At 42.2% G+C, this 22,230-nt stretch overlaps 1 protein-coding gene and 1 pseudogene across 3 annotated transcripts in view; both read right to left on the bottom strand.

The window, feature by feature from the left end:
• The window catches only part of RAB2A (RAB2A, member RAS oncogene family), a 107,488-nt gene extending 85,872 nt beyond the window's left edge, over positions 1-21,616 (bottom strand). Inside the window, exon 1 of one of the 2 annotated variants that reach the window (XM_033203225.1) lies at positions 21,082-21,616. In XM_033203225.1, coding sequence (XP_033059116.1) covers positions 21,082-21,127 — 46 coding nt within the window. In that variant the 5' untranslated portion in view covers positions 21,128-21,616. The remainder of the gene's footprint in view (positions 1-21,081) is intronic. The other variant, XM_033203226.1, reaches the window with a different exon arrangement.
• Positions 3,942-4,495, bottom strand: LOC117079409 (annotated as a pseudogene). Its single transcript, XR_004435420.1, has one exon. The product of XR_004435420.1 is annotated as a ubiquinol-cytochrome-c reductase complex assembly factor 2-like (transcript).
• Positions 21,617-22,230: the final 614 nt, after the last annotated feature.

Below are 22,230 nucleotides of genomic sequence, written 5' to 3'. Positions count from 1 at the left end.
AGGAAATTATCCATTTCTTCTAGAGTTTCTAGTTGATTTGCGTAGAGGTGTTTATAGTATTCTCTGATGGTAGTTTGTATTTCCGTGGGGTCGGTGGTGATATCCCCTTTATCATTTTTTATGGCGTCTATTTGATTCCTCTCTCTTTTCCTCTTTATTAGTCTTGCTAGCGGTCTGTCAATTTTGTTGATCTTTTCAAAAAACCAAGTCCTGGATTCATTGATTTTTTGGAGGGTTTTTTGTGTCTCTATCTCCTTCAGTTCTGCTCTGATCTTAGTTATTTCTTGCCTTCTGCTAGCTTTTGAATGTGTTTGCTCTTGCCTCTCTAGTTCTTTTAATTGTGATGTTAGAGTGTCAATTTTAGATCTTTCCTGCTTTCTCTTGTGGGCATTTAGTGCTATAAATTTCCCTCTACACACTGCTTTAAATGTGTCCCAGAGATTCTGGTATGTTGTATCTTTGTTCTCATTGGTTTCAAAGAACATCTTTATTTCTGCTTTCATTTCGTTATGTACCCAGTAGTCATTCAGGAGCAGGTTGTTCAGTTTCCATGTAGTTGAGCGGTTTTGATTGAGTTTCTTAGTCCTGAGTTCTAGTTTGATTGCACTGTGGTCTGAGAGACAGTTTGTTATAATTTCTGTTCTTGTACATTTGCTGAGGAGTGCTTTACTTCCAATTATGTGGTCAATTTTGGAATAAGTGCGATGTGGTGCTGAGAAGAATGTATATTCTGTTGATTTGGGGTGGAGACCAATATCCCTGATGAACATCGATGCAAAAATTCTCAATAAAATACTGGCAAACCGGATTCAGCAGCACATCAAAAAGCTTATCCACCATGATCAAGTGGGCTTCATCCCTGGGATGCAAGGCTGGTTCAACATTCGCAAATCAATAAACGTAATCCAGCATATAAACAGAACCAAAGACAAGAACCACATGATTATCTCAATAGATGCAGAAAAGGCTTTTGACAAAATTCAACAGCCCTTTATGCTAAAAACGCTCAATAAATTCGGTATTGATGGAACGTACCTCAAAATAATAAGAGCTATTTATGACAAACCCACAGCTAATATCATACTGAATGGGCAAAAACTGGAAAAATTCCCTTTGAAAACTGGCACAAGACAGGGATGCCCTCTCTCACCACTCCTATTCAACACAGTGTTGGAAGTTCTGGCTAGGGCAATCAGGCAAGAGAAAGAAATCAAGGGTATCCAGTTAGGAAAAGAAGAAGTCAAATTGTCCCTGTTTGCAGATGACATGATAGTATATTTAGAAAACCCCATTGTCTCAGCCCAAAATCTCCTTAAGCTGATAAGCAACTTCAGCAAAGTCTCAGGATACAAAATTAATGTGCAAAAATCACAAGCATTCTTATACACCAGTAACAGACAAGCAGAGAGCCAAATCAGGAATGAACTTCCATTCACAATTGCTTCAAAGAGAATAAAATACCTAGGAATCCAGCTTACAAGGGATGTAAAGGACCTCTTCAAGGAGAACTACAAACCACTGCTCAGTGAAATCAAAGAGGACACAAACAAATGGAAGAACATACCATGCTCATGGATAGGAAGAATCAATATCGTGAAAATGGCCATACTGCCCAAGGTGATTTATAGATTCAATGCCATCCCCATCAAGCTACCAATGACTTTCTTCACAGAATTGGAAAAAACGGCTTTAAAGTTCATATGGAACCAAAAAAGAGCCCGCATTGCCAAGACAATCCTAAGTCAAAAGGACAAAGCTGGAGGCGTCACGCTTCCTGACTTCAAACTATACTACAAGGCTACAGTAACCAAAACAGCATGGTATTGGTACCAAAACAGAGATATAGACCAATGGAACAGAACAGAGTCCTCAGAAATAATACCACACATCTACAGCCATCTGATCTTTGACAAACCTGAGAGAAACAAGAAATGGGGAAAGGATTCCCTATTTAATAAATGGTGCTGGGAAAATTGGCTAGCCATAAGTAGAAAGCTGAAACTGGATCCTTTCCTTACCTCTTATACGAAAATTAATTCAAGATGGATTAGAGACTTAAATGTTAGACCTAATACCATAAAAACCCTAGAAGAAAATCTAGGTAGTACCATTCAGGACATAGGCATGGGCAAGGACTTCATGTCTAAAACACCAAAAGCAACGGCAGCAAAAGCCAAAATTGACAAATGGGATCTAATTAAACTAAAGAGCTTTTGCACAGCTAAAGAAACTACCATTAGAGTGAACAGGCAACCTACAGAATGGGAGAAAATTTTTGCAACCTACTCATCTGACAAAGGGCTAATATCCAGAATCTACAGAGAACTCAAACAAATATACAAGAAAAAAACAAACAACCCCATCGAAAAGTGGGGAAAGGATATGAACAGATATGTCTCAAAAGAAGACATCCATACAGCCAACAGACACATGAAAAAATGCTCATCATCACTCGCCATCAGAGAAATGCAAATCAAAACCACAATGAGATACCATCTCACACCAGTTAGAATGGCAATCATTAAGAAGTCAGGAAACAACAGGTGTTGGAGAGGATGTGGAGAAATAGGAACACTTTTACACTGTTGGTGGGATTGTAAACTAGTTCAACCATTATGGAAAACAGTATGGCAATTCCTCAAGGATCTAGAACTAGATGTACCATATGACCCAGCCATCCCACTACTGGGTATATACCCAAAGGATTATAAATTACTCTACTACAAAGACATATGCACACGTATGTTTATTGCGGCACTATTCACAATAGCAAAGACTTGGAATCAACCCAAATGTCCATCTGTGACAGACTGGATTAAGAAAATGTGGCACATATACACAATGGAATACTATGCAGCCATCAAAAAGGATGAGTTTGCGTCCTTTGTAGGGACATGGATGCAGCTGGAAACCATCATTCTTAGCAAACTATCACAAGAAGAGAAAACCAAACACCGCATGTTCTCACTCATAGGTGGGAACTGAACAATGAGATCACTTGGACTCGGGAAGGGGAACATCACACACTGGGGCCTATCATGGGGAGGAGGGAGGGATTGCATTGGGGAGTTATACACGATATAAACGTTATGCACATGTACCCTAGAACTTAAAGTATAATTAAAAAAAAAAAAAAAGAGAGAATGGGGAAGGGAATAACGTTCCTTAATGCAGATATCCAGAGGGTTAAGCAATCCCTTAAACTATGACACACAATGGTCTTCACAGTATAGTCCCAAGATTCCTTAGTGTTAATCATCATATCCCTTTCCCCCAGTCCTGATGAAAACCCTTTATTGCCACATTTTGTACATCACTCCTGGTATAAAGTCATTAAACCTTCTTGGCAAAATAAGTATGAGGAGCCAGCCCAGTATTTCTCATGTAATATAAAGATGTGCAAAAGTACAAACTGATTCTACTGATTAGGTGGACAATTATTTAAACAAGTTATACCAAGTCTGTACCTATCACCTGATTTTTCATGTGTGATTTATTTTAAAGAGACAGAATTTTACTACACTGCCCAGGCTGGAGGGCAGTGGCTACTCATAGGCGTGATCATGGTACATTGCAGCCCTGAACTCCTAGCCTCAAGCAATCCTCCTATCTCAGCCTTCCACGTAGCTAGGACTACAGGCACATTCCACCACATCTGGTTATTGATTTTTCATTTGGAAAAAGGGGTTAATAGTTACCTACTAAGATTACTGTGAGAACACATATGAATGTCACAACATAGTACCAGCATACAGTAAGCGGGTGCTCAATAAAGGTTTACTGACAATCTGAAATCTAAGCCTGTCCACATACCTTTAGTACTTCGTACGTATTTTTATTACATTTTCTTGTAGTTATTGTGGCAAACTGATCTTCCCTGTAGGGTGGGACAGTCTTCATTTTTTGAACTCCAGCACAGGGACTGCCCACAATAGTATCTATTTTTTTTTTTTTTTTCCCCGCGGGAAACTGGGGCAGTTTTATTGACGATGGCAATGTACAAGACTCCACACCTAGGTATGTGGGCGAGGTAAGGCCTGAGTTCAGGCCTTATGATCCTCCTCCAGACCCTTGGAGGAAAACTTCTCCTGCAGTTTCTTCCACATGCTTTTATCTATTTCCTTAAGCTCTTCCAAGGTGTCTGTGGACAGGATCACCTTGTACTCTTCCAACAACAGGTCACTGAAGCTGGTGTCTCTGGGGCGAGGGTACTTGGGTTTGTAGTAGTTTATATGGAGTCGCGCTAAGCTCTGGTACATCTGATCACAGGCTCAGGCTCTGCAACCTGGGTATTCTCTCCCTCCCGAAAGGCCTGTGCTACCAGCTGTTGCGGGTAAGCGCCAAAGTCCCGGCCCCGTTTGGTCTCACAGAGCTTAAGAAAAGGCCAGTACCGGCTGGCCACCATTTTGGGCCCCCAATAGTATCTTTTTGTTGTTGTTGTTGTTGTTGTTGTGTTTTGTTTTTGAGACAGAAGTCTTGCTCTGTCGCCCAGGCTGGAGTGTAGTGGTGCGATCCCAGTTCACTGCAACTTCCGCCTTCAAGTGATTCTCCTGCCTCAGTCTCCCGAGTAGCTGGGATTAGGCACCCATCACCACGCCCAGCTAATTTTTATATTTTAGTAGAGATGGGGTTTTGCCATGTTGGTCAGGCTGGTCTTGAACTCCTGATCTCAACCAATCCACCCGCCTTGGCCACCCAAAATGCTGGAATTACAGATGTGAGCCACCACGCCTGGCCCACAACAGTATCTTACATTTCTTTAAGAGGAAGAAGAAAAAAAATCAACTGCGAATCTCTATCCTTTGCATAAACTCCACCTTCCAAGCCTTCATATGTGTCAATCAAACTCCCACTCCAGCACAAGTTAACTTACCAGTGAACAAGCTCTTTCCATTTTATGAAGAGTCCAACTGTATGTCTTCTACTCATGGTCCTGGTATGAGTCCCTCTTTTATATGTCAGTCACCTGAGTATCTGAAAGTCATTATTATATTCTCCTTTAAGTCTTCTTTTTAAGGTTAAAATGGTTCAGATACTCAACAATTCCTAAAATGTCATGAATGTTATAGCCTTCATACCAGTGTTACTGGTCTCCTGAGCATGAACTCCTGCTTGCAGATATTTCTTTAAAACAAGATTTTCAGAACTGAATTGCAGTTGAGGCCTGACAGGGTAGAACCTGCCTTATCTGTACACTATACTTTTACTAATCTAGCATCACATTTATTCTTTGGTTCACTTTATTACTTATCTGACTCATATGAATCAAGTAATGTAAAACTAAGTTTTTAGACATGTGTGGATATCGAACCAGCTGACCTCCATTTTGTATTTGTATGGTTATTTCACAAGCAAATACTGGGTTTTAACTTCATTTTTATTTAATTCAATTTTGCTAAAATTTGGACAATCATTCTGCCTACCAAGGTCCCTTTGGATTCTGTCAGTTAAAATCCAAATTATATATTAGCTCTTTCAACCAAATTGAACTGCGTCCAAGTTGTTGCTAACATCAGAAGTAAAAAATTCAGGATTGCACGTAGTAGCATGCTCCTTCCAGCTTGCCTACATGGCAGTCCTTTATGGACACAGTTCTTAAACCAGATGAAAATCCCTGTAGCAGGCTGTGTGCGGTGGCTCATGTATGCAATCCCAGCACTTGGGGAGGCCAAGGCGGACAGACTGCTTGAGCCCGGGAATTTGAGACCAGCCTAGGCAACATAATGAGACCTTGTCTCTACAAAAAATACAAAAATAGCCGGCTGTGCTGGCATGCACTTGTAGTCCCAGCTACTCAGGAGGCCAAGGTGGGAGGATCGCTTGAGCCCGGGAGACGGAGGTTGCAGTGAGCTGAGACTGTGCCACCGCACTTCAGCCTGGGCAACAGAGCAAGATTCCGCCTCGGGAAGAAAAAAAAAAAATCCATGTAGCTATGAATCCAGTAGAATTTCTTCACCTCACACCCAAGTTTATCCTGAGCAAGTATAACAAATACCTTTACACAGAGGACTGGTGACTCAATTCATCAGGTATACATTATTATTGCTTTAATTTATAACTTTTTAGCTATTTATTAGTTTTTGTGTCAAGTAAAGCCTTGAGCATAAGTAATCTGGGACACATACACTTTTACTTTGCCCTCTGACATAGTTAAAACTGAACTAATAATACTTTATCCAAAGAAAGAAGACAACCACTAACAGATTTATTTATATCAAAGACTTCTATAGAGCTACAAAACCACCTCTTTCCAAAGGGGTTCAAAATTGACTGAAATCATTCAAGTGGTACCATAAGTACCAAGAGTGAGTGTAGAAGAAATCAATGTAGGCCGGGCACGGTGGCTCATGCCTGTAATTACAGCACTTTAGGAGGCCAAGGCGGGTGGTTCACCTCAGGTCAGGAGTTCAAGGCCGGCTTGACCAACATGGTGAAACCTTGTCTCTACTAAAAATACAAAAAAATTAGTTGGGCATGGCAGCTGGCACCTGTAATCCCAGCTACTCGGGAGGGTGTGGCAGGAGAATCACTTGAACCCAGGAGGCGGAGTTTGCAGTGAACCAAGATCACGCCATTGTACTACAGCCTGGGCAACAAGAGCGAAAATCTGTCTAAAGAATAAAAAAAAAAATCAAGGTAGAAAACAACTACTGGCTTTCCCATCTCTTCCTTGAAGACTAGTGAAAAATAGTATCTCCTTGATATTCTTCTCAATCTCAAGTGGATCGTGAGGATACCTGAGATAGAAAAGTACTTTTTCTTTTATTGAGTCAAGGAGGACAACAGAATCAAGGAGAGCCATTTTGTGGTTAACACATGCTCAGCAGAGTGAACAGCTTTTTTTCTATAGGCAAGACTAACTCCACTAAATTTTAGAATGCTCAACAGATAGGAAACATTATCTCTAAGGTATTACTACTAATAAAGCACTTTGTAGCTTACAAGGCACCTTCACATATTATTTACTTTAAGCTCACAAAAATCCTGTGAGGTAGATAATCCAGGCATTGCTGTTGGTTTTTCCAAATGAGAAAACTAAAACTGAAGGGGTATGAACTTTACTGAAGTCACAAGTAAACAGTACAGACACCACATTGATCAAGATATGCTAATTACAAATACCAGGCTCTTGGAAAATTTTCAAGAGTGGTGTCTAAGCTAAAATAACCAGAGAGGCCTGCATAGTAGTTATTTCTAAAGAAAGACAAATGCAAAAGGGTCATCCATCAATTTTAATAATGCAGGGGCAGCAGAGCAAGCATGAATACACCACTGACACTGATATATCAACTGTAAATAAATGAAGGAAACAGATGACTAACACTTAAATTTTAAAGACAGCTGTAAAGCTAGGGGAAAAACCAAAACCAAACCCTGAGCCTTGGTGAATAACTCTATAGGGTGCACTAGACAGATACTATACCTGTTTTAGAAACAAAATTTCAGAATTTAAATTAATTGTTCATGCGCACTAGTAAGTGGCAGGTATCTTCTCTTCAGTAACCTCTCTACTGGCCTACAAGGAATAGGTGACCTATTCATGCTTGGAAAAATCTACCATATTGTTTCCTGTGCAGGACATGTGCCCGTCTAAACTCAAAAGCCCATGGCAAGTGGGCATGCCTGTGATCTACACCCTGATCTTTGTCTATATGACTGAACCAGGGTGGTACTCGATAGCAGAAATAAACCCAAATCCATCAGTGATTTCAATACATATGAAAACATTAAATTCTCCTGTTAAAATACAGACTCTCAGATTGAAATTTTTAAAATATAGAAATGGGCTACAATAAAAAAACAGGCCTTTTTTTAAAAAAAGGTGATAAAGGGCTGGGCATGATGGTTCATACCGTAATTCCAACACTTCGGAAGGCTGAGGTAGGAGGATCACTTGAGCCCAGGAGTTGGATACCAGCCTGGGAAACATGGCAAGACCCATTTCTGCAGAAAATTTAAAAATCAGCCAGGTGCAGCCAGGCACAGTGGCTCACATTAGTAATCCCAGCACTTTGGGAGGTTGAGGCAGGCAGATCACGTGAGGTCAGGAGTTTGAGACCAGCCTGGCCAACATGGTGAAACCCTGTCTCTACTAAAATACAAAAAGTAGCCAGGTGTGTTGGTGTGTGCCTGTAATCTCAGCTACTTGAGAGGCTGAGGCAGAATGGCTTGAACCCAGGAGGCAGAGGTCGCAGTGAGCCAAGACTGTGCTACTGCATTCCAGCCTGGGTGACAGAGCGAGACTCTCCCCCCAAAAAAAAAAAAATTAACCAGGCGTGGTGGCATGTGCCTGTGATCTCAGCTACTTGGGAGGCTAAGATGGGAGGATCCCTCGAGCCCAGGAGGCAGAAGCTGCAGTGAGCCATGATAGTGGTATTGCACTCCAGCCTGGGTGACAGAGCGAGACTCCGTCTCAAAAAAAAAAAAAAAAGAATGGAGAAAACTGCAGTACAGTCAAACAACAGAACATAATCAAGCAATTAATATCAATAAAACAGAATGAAATGTATTAATACAGATAAACCCCCAAAGTAATAAGCAAAAAAGTTTCAGAGTCAAGTGTAACGTTTACTTCCTAAACAAAGCAAATATGAACCAAGTATGCAAAATTAATATCAAATACCTGAATTCAAAAAAATCATACTAAGAAACAAGTGAAGGGAAATCTACTGACAAAGGAATAACTCCTCAGTACGATGTATGGGTCATAAATACCTTGCAAATTAGCCCCCAAATTCATGCAGGGAGGGGAGAAATAATCTGACAGAAGAACAAGAAAAATCCATTGTCATAATATGAGGTTTTAACATCTCTCCCCAAAGGTCAAAAAGAAGTAGACAAAAAACTATATAGAAGATATGATCCATGCTAATATCAAGTCTGATCTAACAGACATGTATGAAAACCTGAACTCACTACATACACAAGAATATACTTTTCAAGCACATACGGAACATGTACAAAAACCAATCAAGTACTCGGCTACAAAATTAGTCTCACACACTGAAGAATCAGTACATATAGTCTACAGTCTCTCAGTTTAATAAAGTCAGAAATCAATAATGAAAAGATTCTTTAAAGAAAAGAAGAAAAATACAAAAGAAAAAAAAAAAAGAAACATGCTTACTGGGTCAAGAGAGAAGCCATGACAAGAAAACAAAAACTTCGGAGTAGCCAACTGCTCAAGATCTGTTACACTATTTCACTTGGATTCCTGTAAGTCCTCTTTAAATTCTTATCATAAATCTCTTTTCTTGAGCTATTTGCAGTGTGTTTCTGTTCCTTCACAGAACAAAATCCTACCCAGTCTTTTAAATCATTACCAGGAGCCAGGCACAGTAATTCACACCTGTAATCCCAGTACTTTGCAGGGCTGAGGCAGGAGGATCACTTGAGGCCAGGAGTTTGACAGACCAGCCTAGGCAACATAGTGAAACCTCATCTCTTAAACAAGATAAATCATAAGGTGGACTTGGATGGCCATTCACTCTAAATTAAGCAAAACTGCCAAAAATATAGACATCTGAAATAAAAGGAATCTTGATAAACAGTCTTGATAACGTAAAAAACTTGCCATAAAACAATTTGATGCAAACAAATAAAAACACCAACACAGGCTAGGAAAAAAAACAATTAGAGACAAGGATAACATGCTCCTTCAAGTATCAGCTGCCCAAAAACAAGCAAGCTAAATGGGTGGCAGTGGGAGGATCAACATATTAGAACACAGAGGGCAAAAAAAATTGTTTTTGCTATTATTAGCATTACTTAGACACTATACAGTACTGGTCAGATTTGGGTGAATTTTTCAAATACATATGGGGAAATTATAGAAACATTGAAAGCAGCAGGATAAAAAATAAAGATATAACCATTTTTTATTCTAGTTGCTGTTACATGTATGATATCATTTATTCATTCTCATTTTATAGATAAAGACACCAAGGCTCAGAAAGATCAAATGGGTTGCCCACAGTCACATGGCTGGTAAATAGCAGAGAAAGTACTTTATCCTACTTTTATATAGGATAGTTCTGCACTATTATGCATGAATGGAGGTCCTACCTATTTAAGGGAATTAAAGGCTATGTACTCCCACAGCAACTCAATCGCTCAAACAGAAAGCCAACAGAAGAGGTCTGATGTGAAATTTATGAGAATCAGGAACTGTAATATGGGGAAGAGAGCATGAACTTTGGAGTCAGAAAAACCTGGGTTCAAGTTCCAGATTGGTCAGTTACTAGCTGTATACAAGAAGACTGTATGTGGTAACATGTGTCCCTTTCCTTACCTATAAAATGGTGTCTTCCTCAGAGATTCAATGAGTTATGCCTCTAGAGAAAATGCCCTATAAAACCAGTTGTATATTTATACTCACGATACTGTATTATTTTGAAGAGGAATCAGAAGCAAAGCTTCTTTCAAGACTCACAATGTCAGCAGTTACTAAGTATATACATGAACGTACTTCAAAAAAAAAATGGATACTAAGATCAGGATAAATTAGCAGGATTGTCTTTCTGCACTGGTTAGTGCTAAATTCAGTGTCCACTTCAAAGAAGTCTACACAACCTCATATCACAGATTCTGAGTATAAATGTCCTGATACAGTTTGGCTTTGTGTCCCCATGAAAATTTCATCTGGAATTGTAATCCCCATGTGCTGGGGGAGTGGCCAATCTGATTGTTTGATAAGGCATGGCCCTTCCTCCACTGTTCTCTCTCCTGCAGTCTTGTGAAGAAGGTACCTGCTTCCCCTTTGCCTTCTGCCATGACTGCAATTTTTCTGAGGCCTCTCCAGCTATCCAAACTGTGAGTCAATTAAACCTCTTCTGTTTATAAATTATCTAGTCTCGAGCCATATCTTTATAGCAGTATGAAAATGGACGAATACACGTCCTTTCTGATCTTACTTTACTGTTTCTACCATTTGTTCCTTAGCCCTTGAAATTGTCTGGCTCTGTGTCCCTACCCAAATCTCACATCAAATTGTAATTTCCAACATTGGTGGAGGGGCCTGGTGGGAGCTGAATGGGTCACAGAGGTGGATTTCCCCTCCTTGTTGTTCTCAGTGACAGTGAGTTCTCACGAGAGCTGGTTGCTTAAAAGTGGGTAGCACTTCCCCCTTCACTCTCCCTTTCCTGGTCTGACATGGCAAGATGTGCTTGCTTGCCCTTCACCTTCTCCCATGATTGTAAGTTTCCTGAGGCCTCCCAGTCATGCTTCCTGTACAGCCTATGGAACTGTGTGTTAATTAAACCTCTTTTTCTTCATAAATTCCCCGGTCTCACGTAGTTCTTTTTTTTTTTGAGACGGAGTCTCGCACTGTTGCCCAGGCTGGAGTGCAATGGTGCCATCTCAGCTCACTGCAACCTCTGCCTCCCAGGTTCAAGCAATGCTCTTGTCTCAGCCTCCTGAGTAGCTGGGATTACAGGCACATGCCATCACGCCCGGCTAATTTTTTGTATTTTAGTAGAGACGGGGTTTCACCGTGTTGCCCAGGCTGGTCTTGAACTCCTGAGCGCAGGCAATCCACCTGCCTTGGCCTCCAAAGTGCTAGGATTACACGTGTGAACCATCATGCCCAGCCTCAGATACTTCTTTGTAGCAGTGTGAGAATGGATTAATGCAGCCCTTTATGGTAGGCAGAATAATGCCTTCCAAAAGATATTAACATCCTAATCCCCAGAACCTGTGAATATTTTACCCTACATGGCAAGGGAACTTTGCAGATTTGATTAAGATTAGACCTTGAGATGGGGAGATTAGCATGGATTATCCAGGTAAGCCCAATCTAATCACACGCGTCCTTAGAAGTGAAGAACCTTTCCTACAACAGAGAGACATGGGATGGCCCAACAACAAGCAGAAAGATGAGACACAAGAAGGACGTGACCCACTGTTGTTGGTTGTGAAGATGGAGGAAGGGGGCCATGGGCCAAAGGATGTGGGTAGGTGAGTGGACTCTATAAGCTGGGAAAAGCTCTTAGATGATAGCCAGGAAGGAAATGGGGTCTCAGCCCTACAGTTTCGTGGAAGTGTATTCTGCCAACAACCTGAATGAGCCAAGACTCTCTAGAAGGGAACCCAGTCCTGTTGAAACCTGGATTTCAGCCCAGTGAGACATGTTAGACTTCTGAACTATATGATAAGATAAATTCATGTTATTTCAGTTGCTAAGTTTCTGGTAGCTTGTTATGCTAGCAATAGAAAACTAACATATATACACACACACACACACACATATACATACACATATATATACATATATATCCTTACTCTCTCATTTACATTAAAAAACTAAAAAAAGTTATATAAGTGCCCTTAAATCCTGTTTTGAAACAAGGAGGAATAAATTGGTCAATGCATGCAGCCCACCCAGCAGAACCTACCTAGCACACATTCATCATTTACTGAAGCACTAACTCTAACTCTGTATCAGGCACCATCCTTCCTTTAAGGAGTTGGCTACAGCATGCAGCTATCAATATTCATTTTCTCCCTTAGATGTGGCTAAAAGCACAGTGACTCTCAGCTATACATGAAAATGAGAATACTTTAAAGTAAGAACTGGGAGAAACCTAAAGCTACATTGTGACTATGAAAAGTAAAAATTCAGAAGATATGGGGAAGGAAAGAGCAAAGGGGAATGGAGCCAGACCACCCTGTAATCAAGAGAACAACCCGTGGAGTCAGACACCCCTAGATCTTTGTTCTACCACTGTATTTGTTCGTTTTCACACTGCTATAAAGACACTACCCGAGACTGGTAATTTATAAAGGAAAGAGGCTTGACTTACAGTTTTGCATGGCTGGGGAGGCCTCAGAAACCTTATAATCATGGCAGAAGAGGAAGCAGGCACATATTACATGGCGGCAGGAGAAAAACAGAGTATGAATGAGGAACTGACAAACACTTATAAAATAACCAGATCTCAAGAGCACTCACTATCACCAGATCAGCATGGGGGAACCACCCCCATGATCCAGTCCTCCCACTGGATCCCTCCCTCGACACGTGGGGACTACAGAAATTAAAACTTGTGGCCGGGCGCGGTGGCTCAAGCCTGTAATCCCAGCACTTTGGGAGGCCGAGACGAGCGGATCACGAGGTCAGGAGATCGAGACCATCCTGGCTAACATGGTGAAACCCCGTCTCTACTAAAAATACAAAAAACTAGCCGGGCGAGGTGGCGGGCGCCTGTAGTCCCAGCTACTTGGGAGGCTGAGGCAGGAGAATGGCGTGAACCTGGGAGGCGGAGCTTGCAGTGAGCCGAGATTGCGCCACTGCACTCCAGTCTGGGCGACAGAGCGAGACTCCGCCTCAAAAAAAAAAAAAAAAAAAAAGAAATTAAAACTTGTGATGAGATTTGAGTGGGACACAGAGCCAAACCATATCAACCATCTTTTAAGATAATTTGCCCCAAATGGCACAACTCAGTTTCTTCATCTGTAAAACAGTAATCTCATATATCTGTTGAACAGATAGTAAGTTTTTGATATGGTGTAGGAACTATAAAAAGTGTGGAGGATTACTCATGAGAATCTGCTATACAGACCACAGTGCCAAAAGCTAATGTGATGGAGAATTCCATACGAATTCAGTCTGGCTACACCTTAGGGATTAAATAAAATCCTCCAAAGCAGAAAATCTGACAGCAGAAAAAGAATCAATTTTAGAAAAATAAGCAAAAAAGGCCCATGGCTAAACCAGCAGTGGAATTTTACAGTACTACCATCACTACAAACAATATTTTTTAAAAATACTGATGACTGGGACTCCCCAGAGAGTGACTAAAACAGCATTTCCATGAATGAGAACCAAATATTAATAGTTTGAGCTGAGAAACACCGCAGAAATTAAAAGGGGGCTTCTATCTGTGCATGACAGGAAAAGAATCTAGAACCTTTTTGCCAGGCATCTGTTACTCACAAGTAACAGCTAAAACTAGAGTACTTTAAAACTTGCAAATAATCAAGGCTAACGAAACCAAATGGGACAGTTTCTTGGAGAAAATGTAAAGTTAGGAGGGAGACAAGAGAGGTCTGCGTATGGCTGCATCTTTTGTACCAAAGGACATAGTCTCACAGACTGAGGATGAGCAGAGAATAACAAATGAAGTAAGCACAGCTGGGCCAGAAGGAAAGGGAAAAACAGCTGAGATGGCAAAATTAGGGTTTGCTCAAATAAAACATCAAACTGGCTGGCTACTGCAAGATGAGGAAAGCTGAAGAGTTAAAATGAAGGAGGGGAGCAGTTGGGGTGATAAAAGAGAAAATTTCACGCTGGACAGGAATGGCATGGAACAGAAAGGACAGAACACCAACGGAGAAGATAAGGAGGGAGAGTCACCAGAGGAGTTTAAGAAAGGTAAAAAGGAATGAGAACAACAGGGACAATGGCCTCTATGATTCACTATAAAGTCTCAGGCACAGCATAAATATTAGGTGGAGGAAGTAGTAAATAAACTGGGTTACAAAACAGACAGAAAAGAGCTAGTCAAAAATCCTGAAGGACCACCAATAACATACATAAAGCAAAAATTTAAGGATAACAAAAGTATATCATTTAAATTGCAAATGATGCTAAAAGATGTTTCAGCTCTCATTTGATAAATGAAACAGCTAAGCACATCTAAAAATGGGCAAGACTAAATAACATAGTTTAGGAATCTGTAAGTCATACAACTATGAAGAAAAGCAGGGAAGGATTAATACAAAATTCAGGCTAGTGGAAAACTGGTTGAGAAAGAGATGTATGTAAGAATGTAGAGTCCTTGGCTGGGCGTGGTGGCTCACACCTGTAATCCCAGCACTTTGGGAGGCAGAGGTGGGCAGATCACGAGGTCGGGAGATCAAGACCATCCTGGCTAACATGGTGAAAGCCCATCTTTACTAAAAATACAAAAAATTAGACGGGCGTGGCGGCATGCGCCTGTAGTTCCAGCTACTCGGGAGGCTGAGACAGGAGAATGGCATGAACCCGGGAGGCGGATGTTGCAGGGAGCCGAGACTGCGCCACTGTACTCCAGCCTGGGCGACAGAGAGAGACTCGATCTCAAGGAAAAAAAAAAAAACAAGAATGTGGAGTTCTTTTGCATGTGTGTTTATCATTATTCTTTAAAACTATTAAACTGCATATATATTACATATATTCTTTTATATGCATGCTATATCTTATAATAAAAAAGCTTTCATAGAATTTTTCTACCTCTGAACTTCCCAGTTTGTTTTTTGAAGATAACTCTAACAAATCTGCTTATATAATAAAATAAAATGACTAGTATTTCTGGCCACAGGTTTTGCAACATTCAGCTCCACCTCAAATTTAGTCAATCAAAATCCCTAGGGGTTGGGTTGCTGAATTTTTTTTTTTTTTAAACAAACACCTCAGTGATTCACAAGAATCTAAAGAAACTCAAATTTGAGTCTCCCACAGGAAGGTCTTCCTTCTGTTTTTCTCTAGAGCTCCTGAGAATCTAATCCCATTCCTTCCCCCAAATCCTCTAGAACTTTGCTCCTTCCCTCCCCTTCTCTTGTATTTAACTTTCAACCTCAAGTCTCTCCTATCTTAAAATACAAACACGCACTCACATTTACTCTTCAATAAAATAACCCATGCATGGTTCTACTTGTAACTTCCCAATAACTCCTTTGGTAAAAGCACCAATACTATGTGTGATATTGTTTAAATTTTTTTAAAAAACAAAGTAGGAGGACCCTACAATATAAAAAGCCCCATTTCACCAACACCAACTCTTCCAGTGTAATCAATATAAGCATATAATTCTACTCTCCTCCCCAGAAGTAACAGTTAAGTGTGTAGTCTTGGGACTTTTTCTGTCTATTTACACATATAAAAAGCCACATTTTTTTTTTTTAACAATATAAATGAAAATACATCTTAGTTCTCCCCCTCATTGATGTCTGAATCAAACACTGTGGCAAAGCACTAATGTCTTCCTACCATTTCAACCAACAGTCCCTAACCTCTACTGCACATGACACTGGTAACCACTCCCTCTCTATTCCATGACACTGTACTGCCCAGGTCTCTCTTGCTTTTTTGATTATTCCTTGTTAGTCTACTATGCTGATAACTTTCCCCACATGCCCCATGAACACTAGTATTTCCCACCATTACATCCACGCTTTCATCTGTCAATGCATTCAATGAACAATCACACCTACTTCATTCCAGGAGGACAATTTTGTCAGATCCCCATTTGTCAATGGTTTGGCATGTGAACCAATGCTCCAAATCACTTGCATCAAAGAAACAAATGCTGCCTTGCCATGGTGGCTCACACCTGTAATCCCAGCACTTAAGGAGGCTGAGGTGAGTGGATCACCTGAAGTAAGGAGTTTGAGACCAGTCAGACCAACATGGCGAAATCCCATCTCTACTAAAAACACAAAAATTAGCTGGGAGTGGGGGCGGATGCCTGTAATCCCAGCTACTGGATAGGAGAATCACTTGAACCTAGGAGGTGGACATTGCAGTGAACCAAGATCACACCACTGCACTCCAGCCTGTGTGACAAGAGCAAAACTCTGTCTCAAAAAAAAAAAAAAAAAGATAAAAGAAACAAATGCTTGCAATTTTGGCATGATACATAATTTCACTTTGCAACTAATTCAAACTATATTATGATCAGCAAGCCCCTAAGCCAATCAGGAGGATGGGAATCAGAAGTAAGCTTGAGAAATTAATTTTTTAAAGTGATAACTTATCAATAATTATTTTCATATCATGATAATTTTTCTTCCCTACATAACCCTGTAATTTCAAAAGCTCAGAAAATGAACTCTCAGGTAACAGAGACTCCATTTTATGTTATTAGCTCCCAAATCTATCCCAGATTACTCTCTCCTGAGCCAGAAATCAACTTTCAACTACATACCAGACATTCCCCCATGCCCACTCTGGCGGTGCCTACTCATCATTCCAATTTCAGCTCAAACATCACCCAGCGCCTCCCCTCAGGGATCCATCCACTTATCTATTAAATGAATCTGACACTCAATGGTGTACCCTTGCATCTAAAACAAAGCCAAAGACCTTCCTAACTAAAAAGATTATTTAAAATGCAAGTGGGGCTGACAGCAGTGGCTCGTGCTTGTAATCTGGCACTTTGGGAGGCTGAAGTGGGAGGATGGCTTGAGCCCAGGAGTTTGAGACCAGTCTGAGCAACACAGTGAGAGCCCATCTCTACAAGAATTTAAAAATTAGCCAGGCATGGTGGCATGTTCCTGTGTTCCCAGCTACTTGGAAGACTTAGGGTGGGAGGATTGCTTGGGCCCAGGAGACTGAAGCTGTAGCGAGTGAGCCTTAATAGTGCCACTGCACTCCTGTCTGGGCGACAGAGATCATGTCTCAATAGATAAATAAATAATATAAAGTAAAATAAAATAAAATGTAAGTGGTGTATATACATAAGACTGAAAAATAAATAAAAAATAAAATGTAAGTGGGACTGGGACTGAAGAGAAGGGAAACAGAATGAGGGAACAGAGGAGGGGACCAGCACAAGATGCAACAGGGAGTGATAGGATTTGTCACTAACAGAGAGTGATAGGATTTGTCAAAATCTCAAAAGAACGGATAAAAAGGAGTTGGCCAGGTGACAAAAATCTTTGACATAACTTTTTTTGATAGGGAAGAACAAGAAAGGGTGCTTCAGATATTAACAGAAAGAACGCAACCAAATTTGTGCCTTTGTTTACCCTGCTGAGCATTGAGCGGCAGGGAGGGTTAGTGATAAGGTATGATAAGGTATGATAATGGTAGGCAGATGCTAGAATTTCAGGAGCAAAAATTACTATAGGTTTGTATTTTTTCTCTCCTTCTATGCTTGATAATTAACTGCTTATTAAATAAATAACTGCTTATTAAAAACCACTTTCCACTTTACATCTAGATTTAAATGACACATTTTACTAAATGACTCAGAAACAAGACAGGAACAAGGAAAAAATTTAAAGCTACATCTTAACTGCATTTAGTCTTACAGTAAGAAAACAGCTCAATAGTATCATCTTGATCATGTAAGTTTTTAAAACCTCTTCTACTAAGGAGGGAACTCTGTAAAGGAAAAATGTGCATTGTTCCTTTCCCTTGAGAAGTCAAAGTACTTTCACATTTATCCTCATTTTATCTCACATACTGAGAGAAGGTTATAGGTTAGGGAAACAGGGAACCAGAAAAATTAGGTGATTTCCTTCATTCTAAGATGCATGTTTTTGACCTTGACTTTTTAAAAAATCAAGGTGGATCTCACATTACTGATTTTAAAGTCATCTTTTCTAGGGGAGGGCCACACTGAGTGTATCTTACAACTGTGAGTACACTCTTAAAAAAATATGGTAAAGGATTTTGCCCAAATTAATAAGCAAGAAAGTGGCAGAACTGGGCAAAAACAACAACAACAAAAAATCTCTGTTAAGCTATTAATATATACAAACAGGAATATAGCAGCTTGTTTGGCTCCTCTCTTATTAATTAAATATACAGGGCCTACCTTTTACTAGGCTCTTCCTGAAAGAAACACAGCCATACAAAACATCTTTTCTGCCTTCAAGAAGTTTATAATGGTGCCTACATAACAGAGATGCCTATATAAGTATCTATAAAACAAAAAAGTCTGGGATCAATATCAGAAGAATGACACAGAGTGAGAAACATAAATTCAAAAAAGGAGTAGTCACTTTCGGCCAGAATACTGTGAAAATCTTCACACAATAAGAGCTTAATATATGTTGACTGTGAAGGCATTATGGAAAACTCAGATAAGACTTGGAAGGACTGATGGATTTTCCACAGGGAGAGATTGTGCCAGAAAGCACTCTAAGAATAGAGAGTAGCAGGGCCCAGGAAAAAAACACCGAAATCAGCCACGGGGTCTCAAATGGCAGAAGCAAGGTAGGGAACAGTGGGAAAGAAGGCTAGAAATGTAGATAGGGGCTAAAATACAGAGTTCATTGAAGGTCAAACTAAAAATTGTGAGCAAACAGGAGTAGCCTTTTGACATTCACGCTTCAGGAAGACTAAACTGACAGTAAACTACACTGGCTGAACTGGAGTGAGGAGAAGTACTGCTGCAGACAATATAGCGTCAAGAATTCCGTTCCTGAACTAGGTCGTATCAGCAGCAATGACAAGAAAGAAGTGTCTTCCTTTTGAACTGCGTGGGGACTGCTTTTGGATAAGAGCAAATTCCAAGACAACAGAGCATTAACCTGTTAGGATTCGTAGCCCCACTACTCCCTGCACAATACTTTATTTACCCACAGTAGAGTCTCAAAAAACTGAAAAATGGCAACCAGCAAAGTCTGATTTGAATCTTCACCACTAATGAGATAGCCAAAAGGCCATAGTCACAGCTTCTATTTCTCAAACCCAGTCATATTACAGTCAATGTGGCATTCCTCTCCAATCTTGTTCTTACAGCCTAAATCAAATTTTGCCAGAAGGCTTTAGAATTCCCCTTCCTTCCTTCCAAATACACCACAGCATTTTTCTTTTAAAGTTTATAAATCCAATTTACACACACACACACACACACACACACACAGCAGAAAACCTTGCTGAAAACTCATTTATCTAGCAGAAAGTTTTTCTTTCAGGCAGCAATCAACATGCCTCTTTTTTTTTTTTTCTTTTTGAGACGGAGTCTCTGTGTCACCCAGCCTGGAGTGCAGTGGCATGATCTCGGCTCACTGCAACCTCCACCTCCCGGGCTCAAGTGATCCTCCTGCCTCAGCCTCCCAAGTGGCTGGTATTACAGGCGCCCACCATCACGCCCGGCTAACTTTTGTACTTTTAGTAGAGACGAGGTTTCACCATGTTGGCCAAGCAGGTCTCGAACTCCTGACCTCACCTCTGGTGATCCCCCACCTCGGCCTCCAAAAGTGTCGGGATTACAGGCGTGAGCCACCGCGTCCGGCCAACATGCTTATTTAGTTACTTATAGAGCCTGCCACATCATTAGTTCAACTGCAAACTGCTGCTTATATTACCAAAGTTGTGCAAAGGCACCAAAGTTGTGCAAAGGCTCCAAAGTTGTGCAAGAGTAACCACTGAAATCAGACTCTGGTATATTAATAGCTGCAACATCTAAACAATCTTTATGTTTATTATTAGATTCAAAGCAATGCCAAATCACAAGTATTAAAAATATCTACGAAGAGTTTGTTTACTTTTCTGTGAAATATACTAGGATGTCATTTTAAGTGAGAATAACTGAATTTCTTTCTGCTTCAAATGGACATGAGCTCACCCGAAAATTAGCAGTTGACACCGAACTTGACATATCCAAAACATCAGCGTCCCCAACAGACATACGTAAGTACACACCAGAGCACTGAACGACTTTACATTACTATTAAATAACCCCAGTTCACACGTGGCAAAAGTGCACAGAACTCGTTCATGCTTTCCTAACCCCGAAACGGATTCTCCAGCCGTCAAGTAATGAGACGTGACTTATTCTGCCTTGAGAGTTAAAGGTGTTAAAAAAGCACATATATGTACATATTATACATATTTTTTAAAGCTTTCCTTTTCTCCTTCTCAGCTGCCTGTCCCACACCACAACGCGCCTTGCCCAGGCCTTGACAGATGCGTGCAGGTGGAGGAAGGTTGTTACTCGTCAGGAACTAAGACCCAGGCCCCAACACCTTCTGCTCTCCTAGGATTCCCTTTTTCTTTCTTCTGGGGCCGCGAAGAGACCTAACGCGAGGGGCTCTGGGGGTGGGGTGCAGTCATGTGAGTCGGGTCCCGGCGGCCCTGCGCTAGGCCTCCCCTCCTGTCACACACTTCCTGAATCGAGTGTCGCAAACGGCTGCCGCGGCCCTCAGCTGCAAGACTGGCCCGGTCGGGGGCCGCAGACCGGGCCTGGCCAGGCCGCGGCCGCTCGCAGTGCCCACGTCACCAGCTCCAGCACTGCGGAAATGGAGCGGCGCGGACGGGAGGGAGGCGCCGGGTGGAGTCCGCGTCCCCGCCACCGCCAGACGCCGTTTGCCCCTCAGCCCGGGTCCGGAGGCCGCCGACACTCGCCCGGCCGCGCCCGGGGCCCTCACCTGTGTCGCCGATTATGATGTACTTGAAGAGATAGGCGTACGCCATGGCCGCGGCCGCTCAGTGCCAGGGCACACGGCTCCTCCTCCCGCTACTGCTCCTCCTCCGCGCCCCTAAGCCCGGCGCCGCTCAGCCTCGAAACGCCAGGCCCCGCCCGCCGCCGCTGCCGCTGCTGTCAGCCGCCGGGAGTGAGTGGCTGTGAGGAAGCCGGACGAACTGACACCCGCAGAGCAGAGGGAGACAGCGCCCGACCGAGCCCAGCCGAACAATAACAGCCACCGCAACACCTCCGCCCCGCCTCCGCGTTGACCCGGAAGTGCTGCGGCCGCCGGCGCCGCCGGAGGAAGGGGGAGGAGCCCCGCACGCTGGCCGCGCCCGGTCGCCGCAGCACCGCCCCGCACCTAGCCGGAATTCCCCGGTCCGCTCTGTCCCCCGGCAGGGCGAGTCCAGGCTTTGGTTTTTCCGCGACGTTTGAGCGGGCGAGCCTGGCGGCCGGGAGACGCCGGGAACGGGGCTGGTGGGGAGGCAGAGGCCAGGTTCTGTCGCCTTCCGCCCTGCGGTGGGGGCGCGGGGCACGTCGGGGGACGGCAGAGGCGGTGTTCGGTGCAGGGCCCCGCCCTGGGTTGCTGAAAATGTGTGTGAAAATGTGGGAGGCACCCGGCGAGGGGGTGGGGGTGGGGTGTTATTTCTGTGTTTGGCATCGGGGCTTGAAGGTGAAAATGGCATTATTTATAAATGGGAAGCCGTAAATCTGGGACTGCGAAGTAAATCATGGTATACGCGTACAGTGGAGTATTACGTTGCTCTCACCTGAGGTCAGGAGTTCGAGACCAACTTGGCCAACATGGCGAAATCTCGTCTCTTCTAAAAATACAAAAATTAGCCGGGCGTGGTGGCGCTCGCCTGTAATCCCAGCTACTCGGGAGGCTGAGGCAGGAGAATCACTTGAACCCGGGAGGTGGAGGTTGTAGTGAGCCGAGATTGCACCACTGCACTCCAGCCTGGGCAACAGAGCGGGACTCTGTCTCAAAATAATAATAGTAAATAAAAATGAATAAAGCCTCTGGATCTGTCCTAGTTCTGAGGGCTGCTCAAAAAAAAAAAAAAAGCCTGATTTAGCTTAAGCAAAACCGAGAAGTCTGTATATGTGT

This window comes from Trachypithecus francoisi, unplaced genomic scaffold (assembly GCF_009764315.1).
Source record: "Trachypithecus francoisi isolate TF-2019V2 unplaced genomic scaffold, Tfra_2.0 Lachesis_group7, whole genome shotgun sequence".
Classification (NCBI taxonomy): Eukaryota; Metazoa; Chordata; class Mammalia; order Primates; family Cercopithecidae; genus Trachypithecus; species Trachypithecus francoisi.
The sequence above is the reverse complement of the archived record's forward strand: the minus strand, read 5'-3'. Positions and strand labels throughout refer to the sequence as shown.